A 27,945-nucleotide genomic window follows, 5' to 3' on the forward strand; every position below is an offset into this window, starting at 1 on the left:
TATTCTGTTTGTTTTTTGTTTAAACAAGCATCTTGTACAATGTAATATTGATTTTTATCAATTTTAACTGTGTAAAGTATCCACTGAAACAAAGTGTGTGTGTTTAACCAAATGGTGGGCGTATGGATGAGAAAAGGGACTTCAGCGTGTAGTGAAAGAGTAGCAGTAAAGCCCGATTTATTCTCAGTTGTGTGGCACTAGTTTCGCACGCCGAAAATAGCAGATCTACAAGCTCACAACATATTGCAGCACAGTGCATTGTGAGCTTGTAGATCTGCTATTTTCTGCGTGCGACACCTGTGTGCATCTGCGTATAACTCGAGGCTTAATGACTAGTGTTGCCGACAGCAGTAGCGGTGTGCAAAAGGTTTTCCACTGACTTCCAGAGATTTGACCCGTATGAGTTTGTTAGAAAAGAGGTTCTAAGCCTCCCACAGTAGAACAACTACCAGAAGACCAGTTAAACAGTAGTAGTACTGTAGTAGTAGATTCGGAAGGCGATGTGGGATGAATCGTCCAAATCGACATTTTGTTTTTAACAAATATCTTGATATGACGTCGTGCATATCTCTGAAGTAAAAATGTATGTTTTTCAAGCTAAAGAATCATAACATTTGATTGATGCATTTGTTGTCAAAACAAAACAAAAACAACAGGTTTGATTTGAGCAAGATTTCTTTCCGCATATAAGAAACATCTCAGTTTCCCCTGACATGTTTGTGATCATTTTGTTTGCGTGTCATTTAACAAAATGTCCCGTTTGTGTGTGTTTGTGGATAAACCTCCCCACGGACCTGTAGGCCAGACAGCTGTGAGTGTGTACAGGGATCTTATCTATTGGAAACACCGTCTTAAACAGGCCAGGACATTATGCTGCTTAAATTCACTATAAATCTGTTACATAATGATATGTGGATTATACCTTTTTATTTTTTGAGAGACAACAAGCAGGTAATAGCAAAGGCTGTGGAATTGAGATGACAATGGAGGTTGCTATAGATATGTTATAGTTCCATGTCCTCCATGTTCCTAATTCCATTCTGGAAGTCCATATAGAGCCAGGGATGAAACAATGCAGTAGGTGTTTTGACATTGATTCCACACAGGGCCTGTATCAATTAGGTAAACAGGGTTTGTCTGCTTGAGATAATTGATTTTTGATTACCTTTGCGTCTCTGTTGTAATGTGTACAGGGCGAGGCTCAGAAAAAAAACACTACCTTTAACTCCAAACTACAATGCAAAAGTAATATTTGCACTGACGAACAAAACAGCAGTGAGCCTGTGTCAATGGACAATGGCTCCGGTCCAGGGCCCAATGTCTGCCTTGTCCTAAAGTCCAAAATATATGTTTTTTCTTTTAGATGATGATAAGCTATTTCTTTTTTCTTGCCAAGCTGAAAGCTTTCAGCTTGATTCAATGTTAGCAACGAGTGAAGAAAGATCAAAGCATGGTTGGATTTGGGGGGCGTTAAGATTGACCTTGTTTGACTACTGAACAACAATGACATATATTTAATGTCCTGCCAGAGTGGGGGTTTCTTTCTCTTTCTGTATGATTTGTCCTCTTTAGTGATATGTAAATGATTCTGTTTGAAGGTTTGCGTGGGGGAGGGGGGGGGGGGGGGTTGTTCATGTATGTTCCTGTGTTGAATTGCTGCACTTTATGCACCACTAGTAGGGGTTTAAACACAGACATCGTCAGATTACTAATTATTTGGAGAGTTTGGAAACGGAACAATGCTGAAATTGTAAAATGAGCTGCGAGACACAACATACGTTTCATCGCAGCAAAAGGTTATCACTGACGGTGTTCTCATTTATCTGTGATTATTTCCAAATGTTTATATGTTTTGTCTGAATCTGGCGTTCAGGTGACACTGGACGAACTTCTCGAAGGAATAGAGATTAAAACTGCAGCAACGAGACGTTCCGCCAGTAGAAGGATATATCAAACCGGTGCTTCTTCAAAGGTGTTAATTTATCTTCTATTTAGATCTTTTGAAAGGATGCGCCTTCTCAGTATTTTTATTTGTGGTGTTAAACCAAAGTCCTATATATCGTTCCAGTGGTGAATACCTAAACTTAAAAAGGTATTATTGTGGCACACACGCGCACACACACACACACACACACACACACACACACACACACACAAAGATAGATCTTCAGGATAAAGTTGACCAATCTCGATTTCAACTAATTTATACTGGCCGTGTCAGCAGATGCGCTAACGTTCTTGTCTTTGGAGTTAGATTTTCGCAGAGGAATTTATACCTGTGTGAATAACCTTTCCACATCCATAGATACAGTTATCGTAGAGATTACTTTGTCTTGAAGATCTGTGTGTGTCTGGTACTCTTTTGGGTATTCAACGATGGTGTTGATTCTCTCTCTCTCTCTCTCTCTCTCTCTCTCTCTCTCTCTCTCTGTTTGTTTATGGCTACTGTGGAACTTGAAACATTTTTGAAAATGTGTTTTATTGTTTTAGACTCATTTTGTTCATGATGCTGTAATTCTGAAGAAAATCTGACTTTAATATATGTCATTGGTTTTCAGCTCTGCGTTCCTGTGCTTGGTTCTTTGGGGGGGAAGGGGAGAGGGGTGTATGTTGCACACATTGTCATGGATTCAAACACACTCATCTCATACGTGTACAACATGTCATGCACACAATGAAGTCTTCACTGACTTATCCCTTATATACAGCAGGGGGTTCTCAACGTTTTTGGCTGGGGGGACCCCCGGAAATGCTTTGGCCATGTATCGCGACCCCCCCCCCCCCCCCCCCTCAAACTGACTGCAAAAATAACCTTAATAATAGAGAAAATGTATCATAAATGAGTGCAGTACAGCAGTGGGTTTTCAACCAGTGGTCCGGGGACCACCAGTGGTCCTTGAGGGGGTTCCAGGTGGTCCCCAGCTAAATTATGGAGATTTGTTAACTTGGTACCCAAATGGACCCTTATAGATATTAACTCTTGAGAGCGTAAAATTAAACCAAATGTACCCTTATGGGTCCATTTGGTTTCATTTTTGGTTTCATTTTACGCTCTCAAGAGTTACATTATTGTTAAAACATCTGCATGCGGTGGCTCAGGGGTAGAGTGCCTGGATGGCAACCGTAAGGTTGCCAGTTCGAACCCGGGTTACCCCAGAGTCACTGTCGAAGTGTCCTTGAGCAAGACACTGAACCCCTAATTGCTCCCGATGTGCTGGTTGGTGCCTTGCATGGTTTCCGCTGCCATCGGTGTATGAATGGGTGAATGTAATGCACAATCTCTGTAAAGCGCCTTGGATAAAGGCGCTATATAAATTTACCATTTACCAATTTACAAGAAATCTACACAATTATAGAATGTGGAAGAATTGTTATCTGTTGTCTCTCCTATGCTGCCAACATCAATTTGGAAAGAGTTGTGGACATAATCTTATCCAACGACAACGAAATATTCTTTAGTTTAGGGTCTGAGAGGCTAAATGTCATCAAATGGTGGTCCGTGGCTCAAATACCAAATAAACAATGGTCCTTGATATGAAAATGGTTGAAAACCACTGCCCTGCGGTCTTTTCACAGCCACACAGCAACACGCTTGGCAGGAGATCTGTTTAACAGTGTTTTAGACCTGAGGGCGATTCTACAAATGCCTTCTAAATCCTGACAGTTTTCTGAAAAACCCTATGTTTCTATGGCAGTCGTTCTCAAACATGTCAAGGACCCCCAAAAATATGTGAAAATATATATCTGAAAATATGTTGTTCCAGGGACCTTCCAGAAGCAAAGATTTGAGTTGACAATGTTCGCTCTGAAAGAATATATATATTCAAACATTTGCGCCACATTTTCACGATTTTTCAAAAATAGCAGACCTACAAGCTCGTAGCGTGGCACTCGTGACTCGTGAGCTTGTAGATCTGCTATTTTTCAATAGCTAAAGCATAACATAATGCTTAAAACACCAAAAGGGGTTCCCGCCCAGAATGGGACACTGCGTCTATCTTGTTTTATTTACTTACAGTACGAGACATTGGACCACAACGCCACCATCACAGTTATTTTACACCGAGTACACGCACGCGCGCACACACACACACACACACACACACACACACACACACACACACACACACACACACACACTGACAGAACTGTACCCCATGATGAATGAGGCCACTTTACAGCTGTTTTGTTTGTTTAACACATTTTCTTACAGGTTGAGCTCATCGATTTCAGTTTAACCACATGAACCTATTCTGGAGAAAACATTCAGTGAGGCAAGAATGGTGGAAAATGTGGGGGCCTTTTACTAAATCGGGACTTGAAGGGGAAGAAATGTTTTTTCTTTTGTCTTGAAGGGGCATGTTCTGTGCAATAACCTATTTTCATTATGTCTGCCCTATGACCTCTGAGATTTATATTATTGAAATTACAATAAAAATATTTTGAAAAGAAAGAAAATGTGGGGGGCTACTATAGACCCTTGGGGGACTCCGGTCAATGAAGTATATCGGGTTTGAATGGTTAAAGTGTACACGCATGCACGCACACACGCACGCACACACGCCCGCACGCACACACGCCCGCACGCACGCAGAAGAAGAAGAAGAGGCATTAAGAGAGTCTATTTCAAATCAGAATTTCCCACGAGAGTTGCACTCGAATTTGCTGCTGACAGCTTCAGCTTCTGTACTGTTTTTATACCAGGCTCTACAAGAAGATGGTCTATTAGAAAGGGTGCGTGCGTGTCCGCCCAGAGCTATGTCTTAACCCATTAAAACCCGGAAAGCATGTATCATTTTAGATTTTAGTGTTAGCAATAGCAAATATACAAGCTCACAGCGTGGCACGAAATGCAAGCTTGTACATCTGCTATGTGTGAACCTTTTTGAAAAGCACTTTATAGTGTTGAATCACTTTGAGTTACGAAAAGGTAACTGTCATCAATTGGCTGTGCTGTATTTAGCACTAAACGATGCCCTTAGTTCAAACGATTCACCTCCTAGTTTTGGGGAACAGATTATGCTGTAACAAATGACCCTCCCTGCCCATTACTCGGGTCAGGTGACTTCCTGTCCTGTAAGATATCAGTGAACAGCCAGTCCTCCTCCAGGGGCAGGCTGAGAATGGGATGCTGCTGCTGGGAGGAGAACTGAGGAGGAATGGAGAAGGACTGAGCCACGCCTTCAAAGGACACGTTCTTAGGAGTCCCGACGCCACCCAGCGCCATGAAGCAACTCTCTCGCCGCCGGGGAACCTGGTACATGCAGGAGGACGTCTCCGGTAAGATGTCGTAACGGTAAGTCTCGGATGTGCTTTGAAGTTGATTTGGGACGACGCCTTCGCAGTGGGCGGACGGCTCGAAACAGCTAAAGTCTATCTCTGTTGGCTCCTGCCGTTCACTCGCCATCCTACAATGTGAATTCCCCTGTTGTTCCTGGTAGCACAGAGTCTCTCCCACCATGTCTCCATGGTCTCTCCCGCCGCCACCACCACGTCCATAGCCATAGTTCACTTCTGAAGAACGCCCTACCTCACTTGCAGAATGACCGTTGCTTCTGTGAACTAGTATCATCTTGTCCACAAAGATCTCTGGTTGTTCCAGACAAACGTTGTCATCGGTGCCCCTCCCGCCGGCCCCTCCCCAGTAGGTGCCCCCGTCGGCCCGGTAAGCGTCGTGGACGCTGTCGACATAGCCCTCCACGCAGGCCGCTGAGTCTCCATCGCCAACGTCCGACTCCAGCGGATACATCTCGTCCATATGCTGGTGCTGACCCTCTACTACGCAGTGGGCTGCGTCCTTCTTGGGCTGCAGGGAACATGCTGGGATGTCCGGGAGCATTTGGAGCGAGAAGTCGCACGACTCCAGAGAAAGTGGGGAGAGGGACAAAGACAGCTCCAGAGAGAGGGACGGTGAGTCACAGGTGTCCAGGTTATGATGACTCAGCGGAATGATCTTGGAGAGTGAGTCACATTCGGTCCAGCTACAACAGAGACTGCTCTGTGGGGGTCTGTTGGCCGCTTCCGCTGGGTTTTCGTGACCGTAGCAGTGCCCCGTCTGAAAGTGCTCCTCCCAAACATTCACATGTTCTGGTATTTCAACCAGCTTGCGGTCTCCGCTGGCTTTCTTGCGGCCGGCGTATGTGTGCGTTCCTTTGTCCTGACTGCTTATCGCCGTGTAAGTGTCGGACTGACATTTGTGGTTCAGTGTCCACTGCTGGCCAGAGTTTGACTGACTCTTTGTACTGCCTTCGGTTGGGTCAGGTGAGCCGTGAGAGAAATCAGAGCCAGACTTTGAAAGTCTCTTTGTGTCCTTCAGGGCATCGCTGAGCGTATCTGCCTCTGGATGGGTTTGGGAGGCACCCCGGGACGCGCTGTGGGACTGCTCCTCTCTCACTGACAGACAGGGAACCTCTGGATGGGTTTGGGAAGCACCCCGAGATGCGCTGTGGGACTGCTCCTCTCTCACTGACAGACAGGGAACCTCTGGATGGGTTTGGGAGGCACCCCGGGACGCGCTGTGGGACTGCTCCTCTCTCACTGACAGACAGGGAACTTTATTCTCCTGCTCTGTTGAGAAGAGAGCCGAGGCCAGACGATGGTTTGCTGCCTCGATGTCTGCAAACTTCCTGTTAAGAGAGACGGGTCGAGGATATTAGTGAGGTTAGATGAAGTTATTATGTTCAATTGTTCATAGTTTTAACCGTATAACCACTTATGCCTGTATACTTATGGTATATATGAGACAAAGAACCATTTAAGTCCATCATTTATTCTGAGCCCTTTTAGATTTAGATGGTCTCAACTCTTCAATTTAAAGCATGACATTTTGAATCAATGTTTATTTCTTTTTTAGTTTTAGATTTAATGTGGTCGGTTACGTATGCACTTTTTTTTTTAGAAGCATGAGTTCAAGTCCGTTGCTCTCCCCAGGTTGGCGGAGGGTGTGTAGAGCCCAGGATCACATTAGATAATTGACACAGGGGTGAAAAATGGGTTACAAAATCGTGGGATAAAAACATTTATATGTTCTTCTTGTCCTTTGATGCTGACAATTAAACCTAATCAAACCTAAAAAATGACTTCAACTCAATCATGTTGTCAGTTGAGGAGTCATAACTTTCATGGCCATTCAGCAAACTATAAATTAGCCTTTATAGGTCACCACACACACACACCTCTGGATCATGTTGTGTAGGAACCTCCGATGGTTGACCTGCCGCTTGGACGGCCGCTTTTTCCGCGGCTTCTGGAGAATCCTCATCACGTGACCCGCCGCCGAGGTCACAAAGGTGAAGAGGTCGCGACCCCAGGGAAGCCCTCGCTCCAGCCCGGGTTTGAGCGGCGGCATGGAGGCAGGCGGCTGCATGGCGTCGTGGCAGGAAGAGAGAGAGGGTCGTGGGAGGAGCTGGAGACGAAGCAGGAAGAGAGAGAGGGTCGTGGGAGGAGCTGGAGACGAAGCCGAGGGGATCGAAAATTGAAAAAAAGAGAGAAGTGATTACACTCAATTCCAGTGGTGGAAAGTAACTAAGTACTTTTACTTAAGTGCTGTACTTAAGTACAATTTTGAGGTATTTGTACTTTACTTGAGTATTTCCAATTTCCAATACTTTTACTTCTACTCCACTACATCTCCGAGACAAAAGTTGTACTTTTACTCCACTATCCAATCATTTGAAAACTTTAACTTTACTAGTTACTTTGGCGATTTAAATTTTGATTAGAAAACATACATTAACCACTTCAACCCTATACATTTCGGCCATTTGAAAATAGCAGATCTACAAGCTCACAATGCGTCGCAACGCATGTGCTATTTTCAATAGATTTTGTACACATTTTGAACTTGTGAAATGGGACATTCTGCAATATGAGTACTTTTACTTTTAGTACTTTAAGTACATATTGATGCCGATACTTTTGTACTTTTACTCAAGTACATTTTCAATTCCGTACTTACTTGTAACGAAGTAGTTCTAAATTGCAGACAGTATTGGTACTTTTACTGAAGTAAAACCATTGAGTACTTTTCCCACCACTGCTCAATTCACACCGGCAGCGGCAGTGATTTCTGTCGCTCCGTTTTTTTAGCGCAAAATGGGTGTGTGTTGTGATATGAGTGACACCCTCCCAGGGAACAGATCTAGGGCAGTATTATGCGTGTCTTAAGTACCAGGTCTTATGACTTAACTTAAGACCTGGAGGCGTGGTCAATGCTGTTTGGCCACTCAGAATAGCCAAATGGCATTGATCACGCCTCCAGGTCTTAAGTTAAGTAATAAGACCTGGTACTTAAGACACGCATAATACTGCCCCTAGTCTCCAATGTGGATCTCACTTAAGTCCATTTGACTTACATTATGAAATAAAGTTCAATGTTTTTAAACGTATATAAAACATTTGTGAAAAACAAATGAGTGTACATCCACTCATTTGTACTGCTTGCTGTGGCCTATACCGGCACGGCAGTGTACACAGACTAATCTGTTGCTTCTCCCTCTCTCTCCATCTAGGGGTGCACTCACACCTTTCATGCAATTCTCTGTGCTCGTTGGGTGTTGTGTCATGGCCGCCCAGCGGCCCAATGCATTTCCAATGGAGGTCACATGGTTTGACCCAACATTGTGTTGTGTGAGGGGGAGGGGCGGACGACTGCGCCCCTCCCCCTCACACAACACAATGTTGGGTGAGGGGGAGGGGCGGCCATTGGAAATGCATTGGGCCGCTGGGCGGCCATGACACAACACCCAACGAGCACAGAGAATTGCATGAAAGGTGTGAGCTCAGCCTAGGGCCTCACTCAGACCTTTACTGCATTGCTGTATGCTTGTTGGATGAATGTTGTGTAGTGTCATGGCCGCCGCAATGCATTTCCAATGGGAGTCACATGGTTTGACACAACATTTGTGTTGTATGAGGGGGAGGGGCGCAGTCGAAACACAGCCGAAAGCCATACAACAGCTTGTAGTCCAAAATGTGGACTACAAACCATGTGACTTCCATTGGAAATGCATTGGGCCATGACACTACACAACATTCATCCAACAAGCATACAGCAATGCAGTAAAGGTCTGAGTGAGGCCTAAGTCTCTGTCCTGACCCTGGGTTCCCCCCTGGAGCAGCTGGCATTGTCTGCCACCTTCCTGAATGTGTACGTTTCATGCAATTACGTTTCAGCTTCCTGTACAATTGACTGTCAAAGTATGCAGTCATACCATCCATGACATTACAGAGCTCTCTTCCTCCCGTGACGGTCCCACAAAAGCGGCTGTCAGGAACGGCGTCGTGGCCTGGCCCGTGGCTTAGCGGTCCAGGCACCTTGGCTGGTAATCCAGTCTGGCAGTGTGCCTCGCGTTCGACTCCCGATCCCGACGGCCTTTACTGCATGTCTTCCCCCCATCTCTCTCCCCATTTCCTGTCAGCCTACTGTCTGTCCCTCCATAAAAAAATAAAAATAAAATAAAGGCGAAAGCCACACAAAAAAACTGTGCCAAAATACATGGCCCACTACTTTCCGATGTGGTCAATGTCCAAAGATGTGTCTTTATATGCAGCCTGTCACTTATATGCCCCGAATTGGTGTAATGGGCGTGCTTATCTTTGGTCCGACTTACTAACAGTCACGACACAGAATATTCCGACACCCTATACCCCAAACCCTAACCTAACCCTGACAGCATGTCGGAGCCACAGGTGAGTCTTAACCGGCCACGCATGTGTCTTAACCAGCAACGAATGTCGGAGCCACAGGTGAGTCTTAACCGGCCACGCATGTGTCTTAACCGGCAACGAATGTCGGAGCCACAGGTGAGTCTTAACCGGCCACGCATGTGTCTTAACCGGCAACGAATGTCGGAGCCACAGGTGAGTCTTAACCTGCCACGCATGTGTCTTAACCGGCAACGAATGTCGGAGCCACAGGTGAGTCTTAACCGGCCACGCTTGTCGGACTACTGCATGTCGGACCAACGTATGCCCTCCGATGTGCATGCACCACGCCTTTTCATTCAGTACATCCACACAGCCCCAAAACAATGCCATCGCATGCCCCAAGCCATGACATATGCCTCCTGGCGGAGAATTGCACTCTGTTTAGCGCACCTTATGTTCATTCCATGTGTTACTAACATTATAGTCTAAGTTTTAGGAGTCCTATATGGTCAGTCCAACAACAACAAAAAAAGAGATCCTTACTTACCTTTAATAGAGCTGTTCAGAGTGCTGTGTACATGAGAGGATTCAGCTTGAAGGAAATGGAATGGTGCAGGGAGAGGAGTGGGTTTTGATTAGAACGGTCTCTCTGTGTGTGTGTGTGTGTGTGTGTGTGTGTGTGTGTGTGTGTGTGTGTGTGTGTGTGTGTGTGTGTGTGTGTGTGTGTGTGTGTGTGTGTGTGTGTGTGTGTGTGTGTGTGTGTGTGTGTGTGTGTGTGTGTGTGTGTGTGTGAGAGAGAGTGAGAGTGAGAGAGAGTGTGCATGCGTGTGCGTGCGCGCATACGGGTGTATGTAGCAGGAGAGGGAAGCAATAGACACTGAAAAGAAAAATGGCAATTATTTAAGTATGGAGTGAAACGTTTGTGGAAGGGTGGCCCGGTCACATGTCCCCATTGTGTGCCTCACTAAAGGCAGCCTGTTACGTATTGGGAGTCACAAATGCACCGGTTTGAGGCTGTTAACGAGCACTTAATTGATGAGCTTAAACTCTGGCCCTAATTAACACATTCTCTGAGCGAAGAGCTCACACAGTTGCTAGTGACTTTAATTGACATTCAGGATTCTACTGCAAGGAGGAATTTGACGCACGTATACACGGGCCGTGGAAGCCGGCTGGAATGAATAGGCTGTTCTTCCTTACAAAGGTTTTGTACGTGTGTGTGTGTGTGTGTGTGTGTGTGTGTGTGTGTGTGTGTGTGTGTGTGTGTGTGTGTGTGTGTGTGTGTGTGTGTGTGTGTGTGTGTGTGTGTGGGGGGGGGGGGGGGGGGGCCTTAATGTCAGGGCAGGACACCCTCAGCACACGGGGAAATAAACACCCATCAGCCCCACCTAGCCGGGGCAGCATTCATTTTTGGGTTTATGATCCGGTCGGGAGCGGATGATATCGCTATACCGTCGTACTACATGTTGTAGTATTGTTTTGTAGTCATCAATCACGGGGAACTTCCTTTTCCCTCAAACCGATTTTTCTCAATAAAAGCCGCTGGCTACGAGAGCTTTTATTGTTATTCTTCCGGTTTGAGGGAAAAGGAAGTTCCGGTATGATTCTTCCTGCCTGATGACTACAAAACAATACTACAACATGACGTAACGATATCATCCGCTCCCGACCGGTTCACACGGATATTTTGTAACACAGACCAGGCTTTCCTCCGAGGTGGAAAGCCTGGTGACGCGAGGTTATGCCCCACCAGACAAACTATGACAAAACATGAAGAAAATGGGTCACAACAAGTTAACTCCTGCAGCTCGCTGAGACTGTACATACTAGTCAACGCCGAACGGTAGGCTTCGATGAGACTCATATGTGGTAGAGCCTGGAGTCTCTCAGAGCATTCACTGTCACCCAACTAACACCCAGAGCAATCTACAGACTAACCCAACCACAAAGTACCAAAACCAAACAACCCAGCCAGCACGGTCAGGACCTGGACGAATTAGTGACGTCTTGATTGTGGCCAGATCAAGTCAAACCAAGACTAGTCAGATCTGGCCCAGAATATCACCTGATTTCAACCAACATAAATTCTGCCCACTAAGACGGACGTCCCTGGTATGAATCAGAGAGAGTCTGATCGAGGCCAGATTAATTTAGGTCATATCATAACTGGTCAGATCTGGTCCAGAATAAGCTATTTAAACTGGTGAAGACGTCCTGGAAATTACGTAAAAATCATCTATATGGGCTGTGATCTGGCTTAGTCCTGAACGTCACCGGAGTCACCAGAGGTCATGATGTCATCATGACGTCATGTGGCTTGCTGGGAAGCTACCGTATACCGTACATACTATTAGAAAATACAAAGGAACATAGACGTGAAGCTTTCCAAGATTCCTGAAGTCCAATCACTTCAAGACCAGTTCCTAGAAAAAAGCTTCCAAGACAACAGTGAGAGCGCAAACAGTTCATGTAGAAATCCTCAATAATATAGTTGACCTTAGAACCTCATGAGATGTGAGAGAGATACGTGCAAACATGTTGTGGATCAATAAATTGGTAAATTGTACGACCCTTATTTCGACCACAGATATTCAAGCTGTCGATTTCAAACCACATAAGAATTTGGTTCAAATCCGATTGGGCTTTTTCTGCCTTTATTGATAGAGATAGTAGACTGACAGCAAATGGGGAGAGAGAGATGGGGAGTGACACACAGCAAGTTCAACGGGATCGGGGGTGACAAACCCACAACACGCTGTCAGGCGGCGTTTGCAGCCTATATGTGCCCAGACAGCTACGCCAGCCGTCCACTCCAGACCTGCTATTCAGATTTGATAAAACCATTAGGAATTCAATCAGTCCCAATCTGATTTAGGATGCCATGCAGGCAGTCTGAACATATAGTAGTAGTACATTATTTTGGACAGTGCAAGGCAAGACAGCGCCTCTCAGCACAGTCCATATAGTCAGAAGAGAGAAGCATTTCTTCGGGAATGGCAGCTATTTATAGTTCAACCACATGTCACAGACTGGACAGCCAGTCATCTGCTGTAGGGTCTACTCTGCTAAACTTTACCCTTTTACTGATTGAGACCAATTTTCTTGTGGTAAGCAGCAACTACGTATTTGCACATTGTTATCCACTGTCAACCAGACTCCGTTTGACAGTGGCCATGTTGTTATTATAGGTGACATTCTGGTCTACTCTACACTACACATCCAGGATGTGGAACTTATTATCGGTTTGTTGTACAGTATTTTGTAAACAGCTTTGCTGAGGACCTAGCTACCTTTTCCTTGAAGTCGAGATAACACAGTCCTCCTATCTGATTGATTGATTGATTGATTGAATACTTTATTAACAGTTTGCAGGAAGAAAGAAAAGCAAAGGAAAGTACAGTTCAATGCAATGTCTGCTAAGAGGATTTAAAAACACAATGGAAACAAAGCCATGCATGGGTGGTCCTTCATATTCAATTCATCAGAATCTCATGCTCTCAATTCCTGTGACAACGCTGTTACAATGTGGATCAATGTGAGTCATTCATCCCATATTGGATGTCCTCCGGCTCTGATAGTCTTATCACACATTCATTCTAGGTGACAGAACTTTGACCAGGCTGAGAAAGGCCCGTCCTTCACTTCTTCTATAGGCTTCTCTCTGACTGGTGGAGATTTGCCTCCTCACGCCACAGAGCCAATCAGCAAGGGGCTGGTGTTTCTTGTGTTTGTGTGGCGGTGATCTAAGCAGTGAATGAGGACGAGACACACGCAGGAAGGTAAGTCAGTTCAGGCCATGTCTGTTTGAAGTGGGATCAGTTAGGTTTAGGTAGGGGTGGATGCATAATGATTCAGCCGTTTTCATTCATGTATTCATCATTTCTGTTGACACGTATGTGTCAAATTGTCACCTTACATTCACTTCTTCAATGTCTGCCACGTTGTAATAATTTCATTAGTTTGTTACGGTGTGGCTCTGCAGGAGTCTAGCTGTCTAGAAGAGGGCCTGTCTGTCTGTGTGTCTGCGGCTAATTTTGCCATTGTGCAGACTGCCAGCATCTAGGGCATAGAAGTACCTCTTCCACTCATTTTATTTAACTTTCATTTTATAATGGGTCAATGGGGCTCTGATCAGGCCAGTATTCATGGTATTCATGGTTTTAGTACACACAAGGACAATTCTATTAATAATAATAATAATAATAATAATGTAATAATAATAAAATATTAATAATAATACTATATACTATAATATATAATTATTAATAATAATTATTAATAATATTATTAATAATAATTACTATATTTACCCAGGGTATCTGGGCTAAGCTCAAGAACTTGTTTCCAGCCAGGCCCTGCTCATAGAACATTTAATCGTAGTGGTTCAATGCCTTGTTCAAGGGCACTTCAGCGGTGGTAATTTTAACGTGTCGGACCGCTGATTCGAACTGGCGACCTTCCGGTATCAAGACCGCTCCGCAATCCGTTCGGCCACCGTGTTTTCTGTGTTCGTAACAGTAACAGCAGTAGTAGTATTAGTGGTAGTGATGGTGATGTAGATGTGTGTGTGTCTTTTTGGACAGCAGTGACAACATGAAGCGTGTGTGGGCGCTGTTCAAAGCTCATCCCTACATCAGCAATGTGGCGGGATACACCAGCCTGTTCGCCTCCGCTGACCTCATACAGCAGAGCATGCTGCAGGGAGGGAGAAGAACCACGTCAGAGGTGGACTCGGCACAGCTCGGCAACACGGCCGCTATAGACTGGTCCCAGACCGCTAGAGTAGCGCTGGTGGGCTTCTGTTTCCACGCAAACTTCAATTACCACTGGCTGAAGGGCCTGGAGAAGATGATGCCAGGGGGTGGGATCAAGAAGATATCTGGGAAGGTTGTTCTGGACCAACTGGTAGCGGCCCCCGCCACCATCAGTGCCTTCTTCATAGGTGAGTGTATTTAAAAAGGATTGTGTGTGATCTGATCATTGTAGATCTGTTAGATCAGTGGCTCCCAATCCTTTCGGGATCAGGGTCCACTTGACATTTTTGAAAGGGTTCGCCAACAGTGGCTGGTGTTGCTGTCGTGTTTTAACTGTATGTTGCACAGACGAACAGTCTGGTGTGACCGACGTTATAGGAGGACCCTATAGGCAGGAATCAAACCAAATAGTCCTAGAGACCTCTCAGTGACAGGGCCTGTAATTCCAAAGAACACACAAAAGGCCTCCTGTTGGCTCTGGCATAAGAGAGAGGACAATAGCTGGAAGCCTGGATGAGAGGGGCAGTGATTTGGCCAATCACTGCTGACCCGCCAACTGGAGAGTATTGTGGTTAAGGGTTGAAACACTCTCTAAAAAAGGTTGGAGACCACCTGATGACCTCTCTTCCAGGCCAAGGCTTTATCCATTAGAAATGGATTAATCAGGCCTGGGCCGTGGCTCAGCGGTCCAGGCACCTTGGCCGGTAGCCCGAGTCTGGCAGTGTGCCGCGGGTTCGACTCCCGATCCCGACGGCCTTTACTGCATGTCACTCCCCCATCTCTCTCCCCTATTTCCTGTCAGCCTACTGTCTGTCCCTCTATAAAAAATATATGTATTTACAAACCGATCTGTGTCTTTAAAGGTCTTAGTCTACTAGAAAACAAAGAGGACCCGTTGGAGGACTGGAGAGAGAAGTTTTGGACTTCATACACGGTACATCTTAGACTAGTTTAATTTCCACCCATTGAATCACCAACATCTCTATTTATCTATTTATCTATTTCTCTGACATTCTCTCTGTCTCATCACCGATCTATCCTTTTTCCTCTGTCTCTCTCTGTACTGGGACAGACTGGAGTGGTGTATTGGTCTTCAATGCAGGTATACTTTTATCCAATTTATTTGATACAATAAAACATTTGGTTGCAGTTACCTCATAGACGGATACACACACACACACACACACACACACACACACACACACACACACACACACACACACACACACACACACACACACACACACACACACACACACACACACACACACACACACACACACAGAGAGAGACTGAAGAATGTATGTTTCTGATCTACCTAGGCCGTTAACTTCACCCTGGTCCCCCCTGTCGCTCGCACAGTGTTTGCTGGAGGAATCTCCCTGGTGTGGACAATCTACCTGTGCCAGCTCAGGCAGCAGCAGACCCACAGCAGCAGCGGAACCACTGCAGGCCCAGAAGGAATGCAAATAAAATAAAAACGATCTCTCATCGTCATCGTGTGATGTGTGATGTGTGTATGTGGAAGAAGTACTCACATTTGTATTATTGTAGATATAGTCTGTTACAAGTTTGGTGTTCAAAATGTACTTTTAATTTAAAAGTACAAAAGTACTGGCAGGGTAGGTACCCTCACAAAAAACATGCAGTAATCCTGGTCTCTAAACTGCCTCCCCCTGGCCAGCCGGGGCGCCTGATGGAGTGGAAAGGAACTGGTTGGAATAACGTGTTCCTTCCATCCACACGCTACGTTCAACCAGGGAAACTCCCCCCTGTCAGGTGTAAAGGAACGACTTGGACACTCATGCATGAAGGAAGCATGAGTTCAAGTCCGTTGCTCTCCCCAGGTTGGCGGAGGGTGTGTATGAGCCCAGGATCACATTAGATAATTGACACAGGGGTGAAAAATTGGTTACAAAATCGTGGGATACATTTTTTTTACTTGAATTAAGTACCAAAAGTGAAAGTGCTCATATATGCAGAAGGTCCCCCTCCTGCCCTGCATTTCACACGTTTTAAAATGTATAAAAATCCTTTGTGCACCACTAGATACAAGCTCACAAGGCCTCACAAAGCAGCTTGCAGATCGCCTATTTTGAAATTGACAAAGTATACTGCATATATAGGTCTGAAGTGGTTTTAACTACAGTTTTCAAATAATTATAGCCTAGTGGAGTAAAAGTACAACATTTGCCTTTGCGATGTAGTATAGTAGAAACTTGGAAATACTGCAGTAAAGTAACAAGTAAATAGCTAAACATTGTACCTATTTGGGCTACTTTAGTACGTGTAGTTAGTTTCTTTACATCACTGGTCTTTTAGAATTAATGTCAAAACTATGAATGAATTTATGATTAATTGAACATGGTGGACCCTATTGTAAACAAGAGTAATACTTTATGGTGTCATCCACAGTTAACAGACTTGTATTGAGTTGTACTTGAAATGTACTGTAATTCTCCAAACTGTTAATACATTCTTCAATCAATCAATCAATCAATCAATCAATCAATCAATCAATCAATCAATCAATCAGTAACGAAGACTCTCACTTCTATTCATATCAGGAGGAGGGAGAGTTGGTCATTTGACATTTAGTCTCCATATATGGGGATATTCGACTAGGACGTCGGGCTATATGACATATGACATGTCTAGTACGACTATCCCTATATTTGGTCCGGGTTGACCTAATGCTGACATCATATGGATCTTATTGGCTCAGTCATCCTGAGTGACAAAGCCTAATCAGATAATAGAGGTCTGCTCAAGGCAGAAGGCAGAAGTCGAAGCATCCTGGTTTAAGTTCTAACCGGACACCACTGCTGCGGGTTCTAACCTAAGTAATCAGCAATAGAGCCTTGTGCTATTTTATAAATCAATCAATCAGTCAATAAATCGGAGAGGAGAGGAGAGGAGAGGAGAGGAGAGGAGAGGAGAGGAGAGGAGAGGAGGAGCAGGAGCAGGAGCAGTGTCACATCCAGGCCACTAGAGGCTCTAGCTCTAGGAAGTGCGTGCTGGCCTGACCAATCAGAGAGCCTCAAATAAGGACGGTATTCTTATCGCGAGACGAGAGTTTGGTCCTTCCTTTTCCCTTTTCGCTCCGAGTCCAAGATGGTAGGTGAAGCTAATGGGAATTTTAAACGCACTAAACTATATTATCCAAGGCCATCCGCTGTTTTACACATATCCAATCTGGTCACATTCAACGTGTGCGAACGCCAATTACTATGTACTTCGAAATCCCCTTATCATTTTTGTCCTGTACATATTTATTTTGTTGTTAGCTTAACACCCATCGGAGTCCGTGCCGACAGTCGGTCCTTGGCATGTAGACCACTCACTGAAAACGTGTACAATAACGTACACAGTACGTACACACCGCACAATAAACTTACATCACATTTAATACCTTTTTGTGCGTCCCCGCGAAAATACTATTATTCGGCTCTTATCTCCTTGTCTGAATAGCGGCTATGTATGCATGCATGTATGCTAACTCGGTGTCAACGTGTGTGCTTTAGCCTTGGTTTAAATGTGTTGCCATGTAATCATCAGTCTGAAAGGACCATTATGAAATTATACCTATTCTTGGCGTAATCTTAACCCAATATACACGTTTTAATAAGTTATGGGCAGTAATAATAGTACACGTGCCAAGTCTTGTGTTGCTGTCATGCCATGTTATGCTAACGCGACAATGATGATGCTAATGAATGATTGCTGGGAGTTGAAACTAAATGGAAGTGACTCTACTGTTTGTTTTTTAAGTTGTTGCTTGTGGTTGTTTTCCATTAAAGGGAGTCGACATCAGACACAACAAGGACCGCAAGGTTCACAGGAAGGAGCCAAAGAGTGAGGATATCTACCTCAGGCTCCTGGTTAAGGTGAGTCTACTTCCTCTAGTGCAGTGCTTTTCAACCCTTTTCACTTAAAGGTTCATTATTTATTCGGCATTTGAGCCACGGACCACCATCTGATGACATTTAGTGTCTCAAACCCGTAGAAAGTTTTGTTGTCGTTGATTTTGTCCACAATTCTATGCTGTATTGATGTGGTACCATAGGAGAGATAGCAGGCAAAACATTGATTAAAATAACAATTCTTGCTACATTTCTCCAATTGTTGTAAATTAAGTAATGCAGATGTTTAACAATAATTAACTCCAGAGTTTGGTTGCCAACTCCATCTTTTAGCTGGGTACCACCTGGAATCCCCTCGAGGACCACTGCTGGTCCCCGGACCACTAGTTGAAAGCCACTAGTTTGGCTAGTGCCATGTTTTCTATCATAGACACAACCAGCTTACACTTGTATCACATTGTCTAAGTCTATATTTGAGACAATGGCACCCAGCTGCCTTTAATTGTGCTATGAAACATTTCTTATCGATTTGTCTTTTTGTGGTTGTATTGAGCTTAAATCACAGTATGTCACTGTTGCCATGCTGCCGTATGTACTATTCTACGGCAAGGAACATTATTAGGTAAGAATATCTAAGGATGGGGTACAGTGCCAAATCCGGGTCTATTTGACTAACTAGGATCTCAAGTGGTTCTCAACACTGCTGTATAACCATGCCCTAACCTCAACTGTTGTGTATGTGTACAGTTGTACAGGTTCCTGGCTCGTCGTACCAATGCTCCCTTCAACAGGGTGATCCTGAGGAGGCTCTTCATGAGCAAGACCCACAGGCCTCCCCTGGCCATCTCTCGTCTGGTCAGTCTACCATTTTACTCTTGCCCCTTTTTTCTAGCCTGGTTTCTTTCTTTTGTCTTTGTCTTCCCATCTGCAAAGACTGCTCATCAGGCCAAACTGATCTGCTTGGTAGTGTGATGTCAATACAATAATGTGGTGATTGTCTAATTTAGGGAACGCCATTGTATAAAGTTGAAGTTCGTATCAATTCCACAACAGCTACTCCTTCTCCTTAAAGTGTTAATGACTATTTTGTGCAAGATGAAATTGCAATAATGGAACAGTAATCATTTATCCCTGTCGTGCTTTTCTGCTGCATTTTTGAGTGGTGCAAGCACTCCAAGGAACAGCAATGTCACTGGGACTATGGGACTATTTTACTATGTTACTATGTTTAGAGTACCAGTAGGGGAAAAAGTGGCGCTATTGTGCCAGAAACGGAGAGAGAGAGATAGTGTTGCACTGTTGCCTGAGAGAGAGAGAGAGGGGAGTTGCACCACTCAGTTCACACAGGTGTGATTTTTCACCATTTTGCAGTTTATACTAAGGCTGAACGATTAATCGTTTTCAAACCGAAATTGCGATTTGAAACCACGCGATTAGCAAATCGCAAAGGCTGCGATTAAAAAAAAAATCATAATCAACCCGGAGCGCGTCTGATCCAGTATTTACAACACGGCTATACTGTGCTCTCTATTCTAACCAATCAGAAGTGTCCCTGCAGTGCATGTGACTGCAGTGCATGTGTACACGCTCGCGCAGTGCCCAAAACAAAGTCATCATTTACATCTACGCTGCTCTGTGTTCAGTGCGTTGATGCTAATGCTACCATGCTACTGCTAGAAGTCAGCAGCAGCTGAGGAGCAGATAGCGTCTGCGGAGCCCGAATAAACTTTCTTAAATCCGCACAATGTAATCCCAAAGAGATCAGGCACTTCGGGGATATGGCATTATTTTGGTTTTGACGTTACAGACGTCCAACAAGAGAGTTTTGTGCAAGACCTGTCATGGTACAGCGACAGTCAAAACATCCCGCAGCAACACCACAAACCTTCGCATGGCACGGGCGCTGTCCTGCTGTTCTGTCCCCTGTTTATTTTATTAATGCTACATTGTCGTCGTCGTCCCCGATTCTAGTGAACCGGTCCCCATTGTGGTGCATGTACATTTGTAATGATTTGTCTGAGCGAGGTCCGCGAAATTGTACCGAGATCCGAGAGCCATCATTAAAAAAAAGCTTACACCAGGACCCGTGGTGGGAAAATAGCCGGCCAACAAGCTCATAAACATTAAAGTTAAAGTTATGAGCTTGTCTTAAACCTCAGACAAAATGATCTCTAATAATTGATAGCCTAATTCTGTCATCACATCTGTCAAAATGTAGCCTACACTTATGCAATGCATATGCTTTTATTTGGTTAAAAAAATCCCACCCGTGTGAAGTGAGGGGCGCTCTTATCATCGTACATCATCATGACGTAAAATAGACACTAGGCCTATTTCTTTGCTCAGACAATGACATAAAATTGTCAATGGGAATTTAATGTTTGTGTAGGACGTTTGTGAACATACGTGCACTGGATTTAGGAGGGGCTACTGCCCCTCAAAAACAAATAAATCAATTGAACATAATATCTAAATGTGAATATTAAATGAGAATCACAATATTGTGCTCTGATGATTAGATAACTGTAGCCTAATAGCAATTGCACTTAAATAGAAAGTCTGGAAATTACATTGCATTTATGGTCTGTATCCAGAGAGCTATTTACAATTATTTCTAACATTACAATTTTAACACACATTCTTATTGTAGTTAATTAAACACAGGTCAATTTGGTTAGTTAGCCTACATTATTTTGAGCTGTCTCACATCTTGTGAATCCTGACATCACTGCCTGGTAAAGTAAATGAATGGTATGCCATTTGGTAATGTTTCATTACTTTTTAAATGGACACAGTGAATACTAAATTGAAGCTTTACTTTTTAAGTGGTGCAACCACTTCATTATGGAGCTTTGTGTGTCTGTGGGTGGGTGGGTGGCTGGCTGGCTGGGTCTGTCCGAGCACGAAAATAGCATTTGGTTGGTTTTCACAACCAAGTGTCACTGTTGCGCAGCCTAACTGTATAGGCCCTATATGATGATTGTAGGTGTGACATTACAGTACAGTGACAGTACAGTACAGTACAGTACAGTACAGTACAGTACAGTACAGTACAGTACAGTACAGTACAGTACAGTACAGTACAGTACAGTACAGGGACCGCCTGGGGACCCACACACGGTAACTCTTTCTCGACCGTTTCGGACGCGGGGCGGCTCGCCTAAACCGGGCCGGCACCCTGGGCACGTTCCTGTGGGTCTGGAAGTTTTGGGGACCCCCCCGGGGGCGCCCACACGGAGTTGCACCACTTACTTCACACGGGTGTGATTTAAAAAAATATATCGCGAGTCAAATCGCAATCGCAATATTGGTCAGAAAAATCGCAATTAGATTTTTTCTCAAAATCGTTCAGCCTTAGTTTATACCGTTTTATTCCTATTGAATGTATGGGCCCTTGACATTTATTCCCTTGATAATCTGATATAGCCACTGCAGTGTCCAAATAATTTGCATCTAATGCTATGAGAGCACTCAGTGACATGTCACTGGGCATTATTCACATCACATTGCTAAAATCCGCAGACCTGTTTTAAGTTTGATTTAACAGCATTTGAGCAGGGATGGTGGAAGTTGCTTTCCACCAGTACAGTATATTGTACTTAGGCCTCATCAGGCCCTATGGGACACGACCAAGTTGGGGGAAATGTATTATGCAGCAGCACAAATTGCCTGCTGTAATGATAAAAACACTGTAGCAGTCAAATTAAGGTTGCCTAACAGGGCAGCATAAATGGCAACAATAGATGAAAGTTGAACATGGACTGTTGATTGCAAATGTATATAGTTCTTGGTAAAGTGTACCATTGGTAACTACTGTATATTCTTAGGTGGAATTTGCTCACTGGAGCTTTGTCCCGTGAGACGTGATTTGTGAACATGCATTTGCTTCCAGCCATTATCTCTAACACTGGTCACTTCCTGCCAAACAGATCAGAAAGATGAAACTGCCCGGTCGTGAGAACCTGACCGCCGTTGTCGTGGGAACAGTCACCGACGACGTCAGGATTCAGAAAATCCCCAAGCTCAAGGTAAATGTATAATTGACAATCATGATGATATGATAATTGAACTAATAGATTTAGTTCACTGCAATTGTGCTCACTTTGTCGGGTATAGTGGTTAAATGCAACCATTTTATGATTATTTGATCATTTGTATAACTGAGATTCAGCAGCACCAACCGTAGTTGGGGAATATTGTCAGAACTGGGAATACGGTCTGCATATAGGGCGGCGGTGGCTCAGGGGTAGAGTGGCTGGATGGTAACCGTAAGGTTGCCTGTTCGAACCCGGGCTCCCCCAGAGTTAGTGTCGAAGTAGCCTGGAACTCACCTATGCTTTTTATGGCATAGGCAGCTCCCGGCAGGATCCGCCGGCAGAAACTATGCGCAGCTGCTACACATGAGACGAATTAATTAGAGCGACAGAGAGAGAGAGAGAGAAGAGTGTGTGTGTGTGTGTGTGTATGTGTGTGCGTGTGTGTCAATTTAACAAAGGTGCAGACGATCAGAAATCAGCAGAGAGTGAGTGATGTTTGCGCTACAATATGCCGAATTGAAGTGGACTCGGACCCAGACTTTTTTTCCCTCCCTGGAAATAAAAACGTCTGGGTTTTCGAGGCTAGTGTCGATTCTGTCGAAGTGTCCTTGAGCAAGACACTGAACCCCAATTTGCTCCCGATGTGCTGGCTAGTGCCTTGCATGGTTTCTGCCGCCATCGGTGTATGAATGTGTGTGAATGGGTGAATTGATGCACAATCGCTATATAAATGCACCATTTACCATATACCACCTCCGCACAGTAGCCTTTATTCGATTTGATTATTGTAAAACGATCAAATGTGTAACAGTTTAAAATAATTGTGTACCTGCTGTCTTGTGTGTTCCAGGTTTGCGCTCTTAAGGTGACTGATGGTGCCCGCCGCAGAATCCTGAAGGCTGGAGGTCAGGTTATGACCTTTGACCAGCTGGCACTGACTTCTCCCAAGGGAAAGGGCACAGTGCTGCTGTCAGGTTAGCATCTCCTCATTTCATCTCTCCATCTGTTATGCAGACGGTGTTTTACATCTCTATGCTTAGTTGACCAGTGTCCCCCAGGGTTCTATAGTCCGTCTGCTCCTTTTTTGTTTGTTAGTTAAGCTTTTTGCTGGTTACAGTATAAAAACTCAATCTCTTCTGATTACAATATGAAATTCCAATAAGAGTCTGCACATCTATCCATTTGTGACCTGCAGATTTTTCCGAGCTTGCAATGTAGATGTGGGCTTGTAGATCTGCTGTTTTTGCTGAATGTTCTGCCCGGAAATGGATGTTATGGACAGTAGTTCCATCTAGTTAAAATTATATAACTGAAATAGATTTTTGATTCAAAAAATTGATTGATAAAAAAAATCACATGTGAAGTGAGCCATGCCTTTCATCACAATGATGTCAACATGTCACGGACATTCTGTGCTCAAACGGACGGACGGGCAGACGGACACACAAAGCTTGCATTGGAGCGGCTGCACCGCTCAAAAAAGTGTCACAGAATTTGGAATTGCGTTTTATGATTCTTTACTTCTGGGGAACAAAGTTCATCGTTAATGTATTCTAGGGATGCAGGAACTCAAAACATGTTCTCCAATCCCCACTTGCAGTTTTATTGTCCAATCCATCGTGTCCCTAAATCTCGCGTCGTTGAACTCAAATAGCAGGTGGTGCTGTCGAGCTGTGAATCTCTTGCCCAGAGCATATTTCATTTGCCATTTGAAGAACATGCATTTTACAAAATGAGAAATAGAAATCTCATGCCGTGATGAGTCACCTTGAATGACAGAATAATGGCTTAAGTTAATTGTCTCCTGCAGCTAAATAACTATAATCATATGAGTGTTTTACTCAAGTATTCGTTTTTATCCCTAAATGTATTCTCATTTTATTTTCTGTTGTCAATTCAAGCCATTTAGCATATTCTGTGATTATACCTATGAAGATTGTCATATACAATTGTGCAGTTGTATTAGAACCGGTCATGTGTAACTGGACAATTCAAATGTTTGCCGGCCCCCCACCCCCCTCCTTTACACAGGAGGGAGGAGTGGGTATTCTGGTACTGGTCTGTGTCAGTCAGACCATCGGCAGCCGTTGGTTGAACCATTGTATCTTGTCTGGAGTCGACACACATTGAGCAGGTTCCTCCCAACAATGATTTGAACCACTTTGTACAATAAATAGCATAAATCACCAATCTACAAGCTCACAATGGGTCACATTGCGGTGCTTTGTGACATGGATGGCTTTTTTATTTCTTCATTTTTGAAAATGTTTGGCCATAATCACATGCTCAAATTAGGGACGCCAGGGATAATGTGGCTAAATGTTGGCTACCCAACCAACCGGAATTTAATTTCTGAAAGCACAAAGAACCTCACATTAAAACCAATGCACCATGGCTTTCTGTGGCGTCCATTGTACGCAAACTGTGTCCAGGTTATGTTTTAATTTAATTGTGAATGTAGCTCCTGTTACACAACATGTCTATTTTTATAACTCGTTGTTTATACCCCTTTGTTCTGCAGGACCCCGCAAGGGCAGAGAGGTGTACAGACACTTTGGAAAGGCCCCTGGAACCCCCCACAGCCGCACCAAGTATGTGCTTACCTTTTTAAAGCTAACTGTTACCATGTCTAGACATGTTTATGCTAACAGGGCAGACAATGACCCATTTTTTATTTTAATAATTTAAAATGCCTTGTCGTAGACCGTAGTGGTCTTATGTAGCTGAAATATCTTTCAACAGCATTTTGACAGCTTTATTAATGCATTCATCATGCGGTAACATACAGATTAACATGTGCAGCAAAAGATGGACAAAAGCATGATCGCGCATTTTCATTGTGGTCCAAATTGTAGTTCTCAAATCAAAATGAATGTCATACTGGGACGAGTAGTTGTCCTCACCTGACGGGCATTTCAAACGGTGCTTGCTCATGGCTAATATCCGTTTACTGTGCTATAATTAATTAAATTTCACTTAAAACATTTGGTGTAGACGTATCAAATAATAACCTGTCCAGATTTAATTAGACTATGAGTGAGTTGTCACACGGGTGGAAGTACACTGAACACCAACAGTCATCCTGATGTGCATGGATGGATTCCACAAGCTGCCACATATATTTTGAACTACACACATAGACTAGGATTGGGTAGCTGTATAGCTTGGGTACATTACCTTAAATGTCACATGGGGGAATTTACATTGAACTGTACTGATCTGAAATGTGCTTGAATCAAAATCTTCAGTATTTGCTACCATTTCCCAAACTCTTAGTTTCATGCTACTTTGCACACATTCCTGGGATGCAGTGATTAAGATTACAACATGGAGATACTGAGTTTTGAAGTAGAGCAGCATAAGTTTTAAGGGGAAGATCAAACGGCATAGGTGGCGAACAGCATATCGGTGGCTTCTATAGCTGTTCTATTGCTGTCAACAAACCCTGAAAGACCCTCTAGAGGTTGTTTTTACTGAAGGAAGAGCTTCTCGCATAAAGTATTTAAAGGAGATCTGTCTTATGTATGTGTGTTAGTCCAGTCTGCATGTGTATGGAGGCAATATCTAAAGGAAACCGCAGTGTGCGTGGCAGCTTGATCCAGCAGAGATATTCCTTTTGCACCATAGTTGTTTACGCCCCTAGTTATTATCATTTGTAAGGCTAGTCTCATCATGACAGGTGACGCTACATATCAGGATAGATTTGTGCAGTTGTTTCGCCCACTCGCTGTCTGGCAGTCTAGTGTAGTCTGCTACTAGTGTAGCATGGCAATATGTAATGGACGATGGTTTTTGTTGTCCTAAAGAAGGAAATTATTTTCAACTTTCCTTTAGGTGCATACATTACTCAAACAATGCATACAGAACTATACGAACTGATTTTTTTCAGGAACACTTGATTACATGGTCACACAACAGACATGTATTGACACTACATGCACCACGGCTTGTAACTTGAGATGAGGTTACTTATTTAAAGCTTTTATTTAAAGCTTTTATGGCAGTGGGAACAAAGCTCTGTCTAAAACGGGCCTTTCTGCAGATGGGTTTAACTAAAGCCGAAAGAAAGGGAGTAAAGTGATGGTAGAGTAAGTGGCCTGGGTCCTGTATGATTTGCCCCAGGGATAAGGTGACGCAGGTTAATACAGTGTGAGGAATAATCGTTAGTTTACTGAAACTAAGAGCTGGAATATCAACTGAATTAACCACCCTATATACATCATTGAGTCCCATAGTGGTCTATATACTAGGCTCTCATTGTTCCCCTTTACACAACATCTCTCTGCCCCAGAATAAGTATGCTAGTTTTTGTGGTGTTAAACCCTGTAAAAATCCAGATTTTTTTGTCCTAAATCTCTCTCTCTCTCTTCCAGACCCTACATTCGCTCCAAGGGCAGAAAGTTCGAGAGGGCTCGTGGTCGCAGAGCCAGATGTGGCTACAAGAACTAATCGTCTTTGTTTCAAGGTTCTTTATGTTTTTGTTGTTCCATGCAATCTGATGCAAATAAAGATTGGATATGCAACATGAATTGTCTCTTTTGCTTTTCTCTGACTTGCAGAACTGCTCTGAAGAAATCTGCTGTCAATAGGCATGCAGAACATTAATAGGTTCATAGATTACATGTTGGATGTGTAGAGATAGAGAAGTCTTATCCAGAATGACATGATGGTAGGATTAAAACTAATCTGTGCTCATTTGTTTCATTGGCAGAGCATTTTTAAGAGCATTAAGCAACATTGCATTACTGTAAATGTGCCAGCTAGCTGGTATTCAACAGTAAAGGCACAGTGGTAGTAATTCAAGAACTGGTTAAAAAAACATGCCACCAGAGTGAGGTAATACAACACTGCCTACTACTACTAGTACACACGATAGTTAAATTATTTTCCTTTTATATTGCAAACTGATGCTCTTGACACTTGATTGGAGAATGTGTGTGGGTGTTTCTGTTTGCCTTATCACCATTGGACTTCCTCACAACCCATCGAAGCACATAGTGCTCTGTTCCCCCCCCCCCCCCCTTGAACAGTGCCCCTTAAGTCTCATTTTTAGAAGTATAGGATAAGTATAGGATCAAAATGATCAAATATCCTGCTGTATTGATCATCAGTCATGGAAGGTGATCTAATGTTTGGGCCAGAAATAAAACTGAGTGGATAAACGTTTTTGACTTTTTTTTTTAAAAAAGGTATTTGCTCTATTTTGTGTTGGGTGTATCATTTTCGTGTTTTTATGGTGGTAATGTTTGTTAACTGGAGTAAAGCCATCTATATTTTGTAAAGTAAAGACAGCAGGCTTCATTTGATTTTGTATGGTGTATGATGGTGTTTTCTAGCTACAACAAACCAAACTCCAGAATATAACCAACAATCCCAGATTCCACATTTAGGTGAACTATAATATTCTGATGTTTAAAGGGAGATGGACTATCTCTGGTCCATAGCTCTAATAAATGCCAATGCAAAAGCATTAGAGCTATGGACCAGAGCTAGAGATTGACATACTGGTAAGCCTACTGTATTTTACATTTATATAGTGGACATGGAAATGTGTATATATGAGTGCACTTTTATTAACTAAGCCCTATTTTATACTGTTTAGAAAATTAGATATGGGAGGAGATAGTGCTCTTTTGCAGTAAA

The 27,945-nt window shown here is 43.6% G+C and overlaps 2 protein-coding genes across 2 annotated transcripts; both read left to right on the forward strand.

Annotated features, from left to right (window-relative positions):
• Positions 1 to 12,742: 12,742 nt before the first annotated feature.
• LOC306924942 (mpv17-like protein) lies at positions 12,743 to 15,880 on the forward strand (the record flags this gene model as incomplete). Its single annotated transcript, XM_079503622.1, has 6 exons — positions 12,743 to 12,755; positions 13,249 to 13,427; positions 14,232 to 14,590; positions 15,266 to 15,336; positions 15,475 to 15,504; positions 15,725 to 15,880. The coding sequence occupies exons 3-6, from the start codon at positions 14,242 to 14,244 to the stop codon at positions 15,878 to 15,880; spliced, it is 606 nt and encodes a 201-aa protein (XP_079359748.1). The 5' UTR covers positions 12,743 to 12,755; positions 13,249 to 13,427; positions 14,232 to 14,241.
• Positions 15,881 to 17,448: 1,568 nt separating this feature from the next.
• On the forward strand, positions 17,449 to 26,831 carry rpl18 (ribosomal protein L18). The gene is made up of 7 exons (XM_079504521.1): positions 17,449 to 17,519; positions 18,203 to 18,289; positions 19,013 to 19,120; positions 22,195 to 22,293; positions 23,153 to 23,276; positions 24,824 to 24,893; positions 26,676 to 26,831. Exons 1-7 carry the CDS (start codon positions 17,517 to 17,519, stop codon positions 26,749 to 26,751), a joined length of 567 nt encoding a protein of 188 aa, XP_079360647.1. The 5' UTR covers positions 17,449 to 17,516; the 3' UTR covers positions 26,752 to 26,831.
• Positions 26,832 to 27,945: the final 1,114 nt, after the last annotated feature.

The sequence above is a fragment of the Electrona antarctica genome (assembly GCF_951216825.1).
Source record: "Electrona antarctica genome assembly, chromosome: 6".
NCBI classification, from domain to species: Eukaryota; Metazoa; Chordata; class Actinopteri; order Myctophiformes; family Myctophidae; genus Electrona; species Electrona antarctica.

What these genes read in the sequence shown, in the direction of transcription:
- rpl18 (XM_079504521.1), top strand. An exon ending in AGAAAATCCCCAAGCTCAAG is followed by an intron (nt 22,294 to 23,152) that starts GTAAATGTATAA and finishes TGTGTGTTCCAG; the next exon opens with GTTTGCGCTCTTAAGGTGAC. An exon ending in GGGCACAGTGCTGCTGTCAG is followed by an intron (nt 23,277 to 24,823) that starts GTTAGCATCTCC and finishes TTTGTTCTGCAG; the next exon opens with GACCCCGCAAGGGCAGAGAG.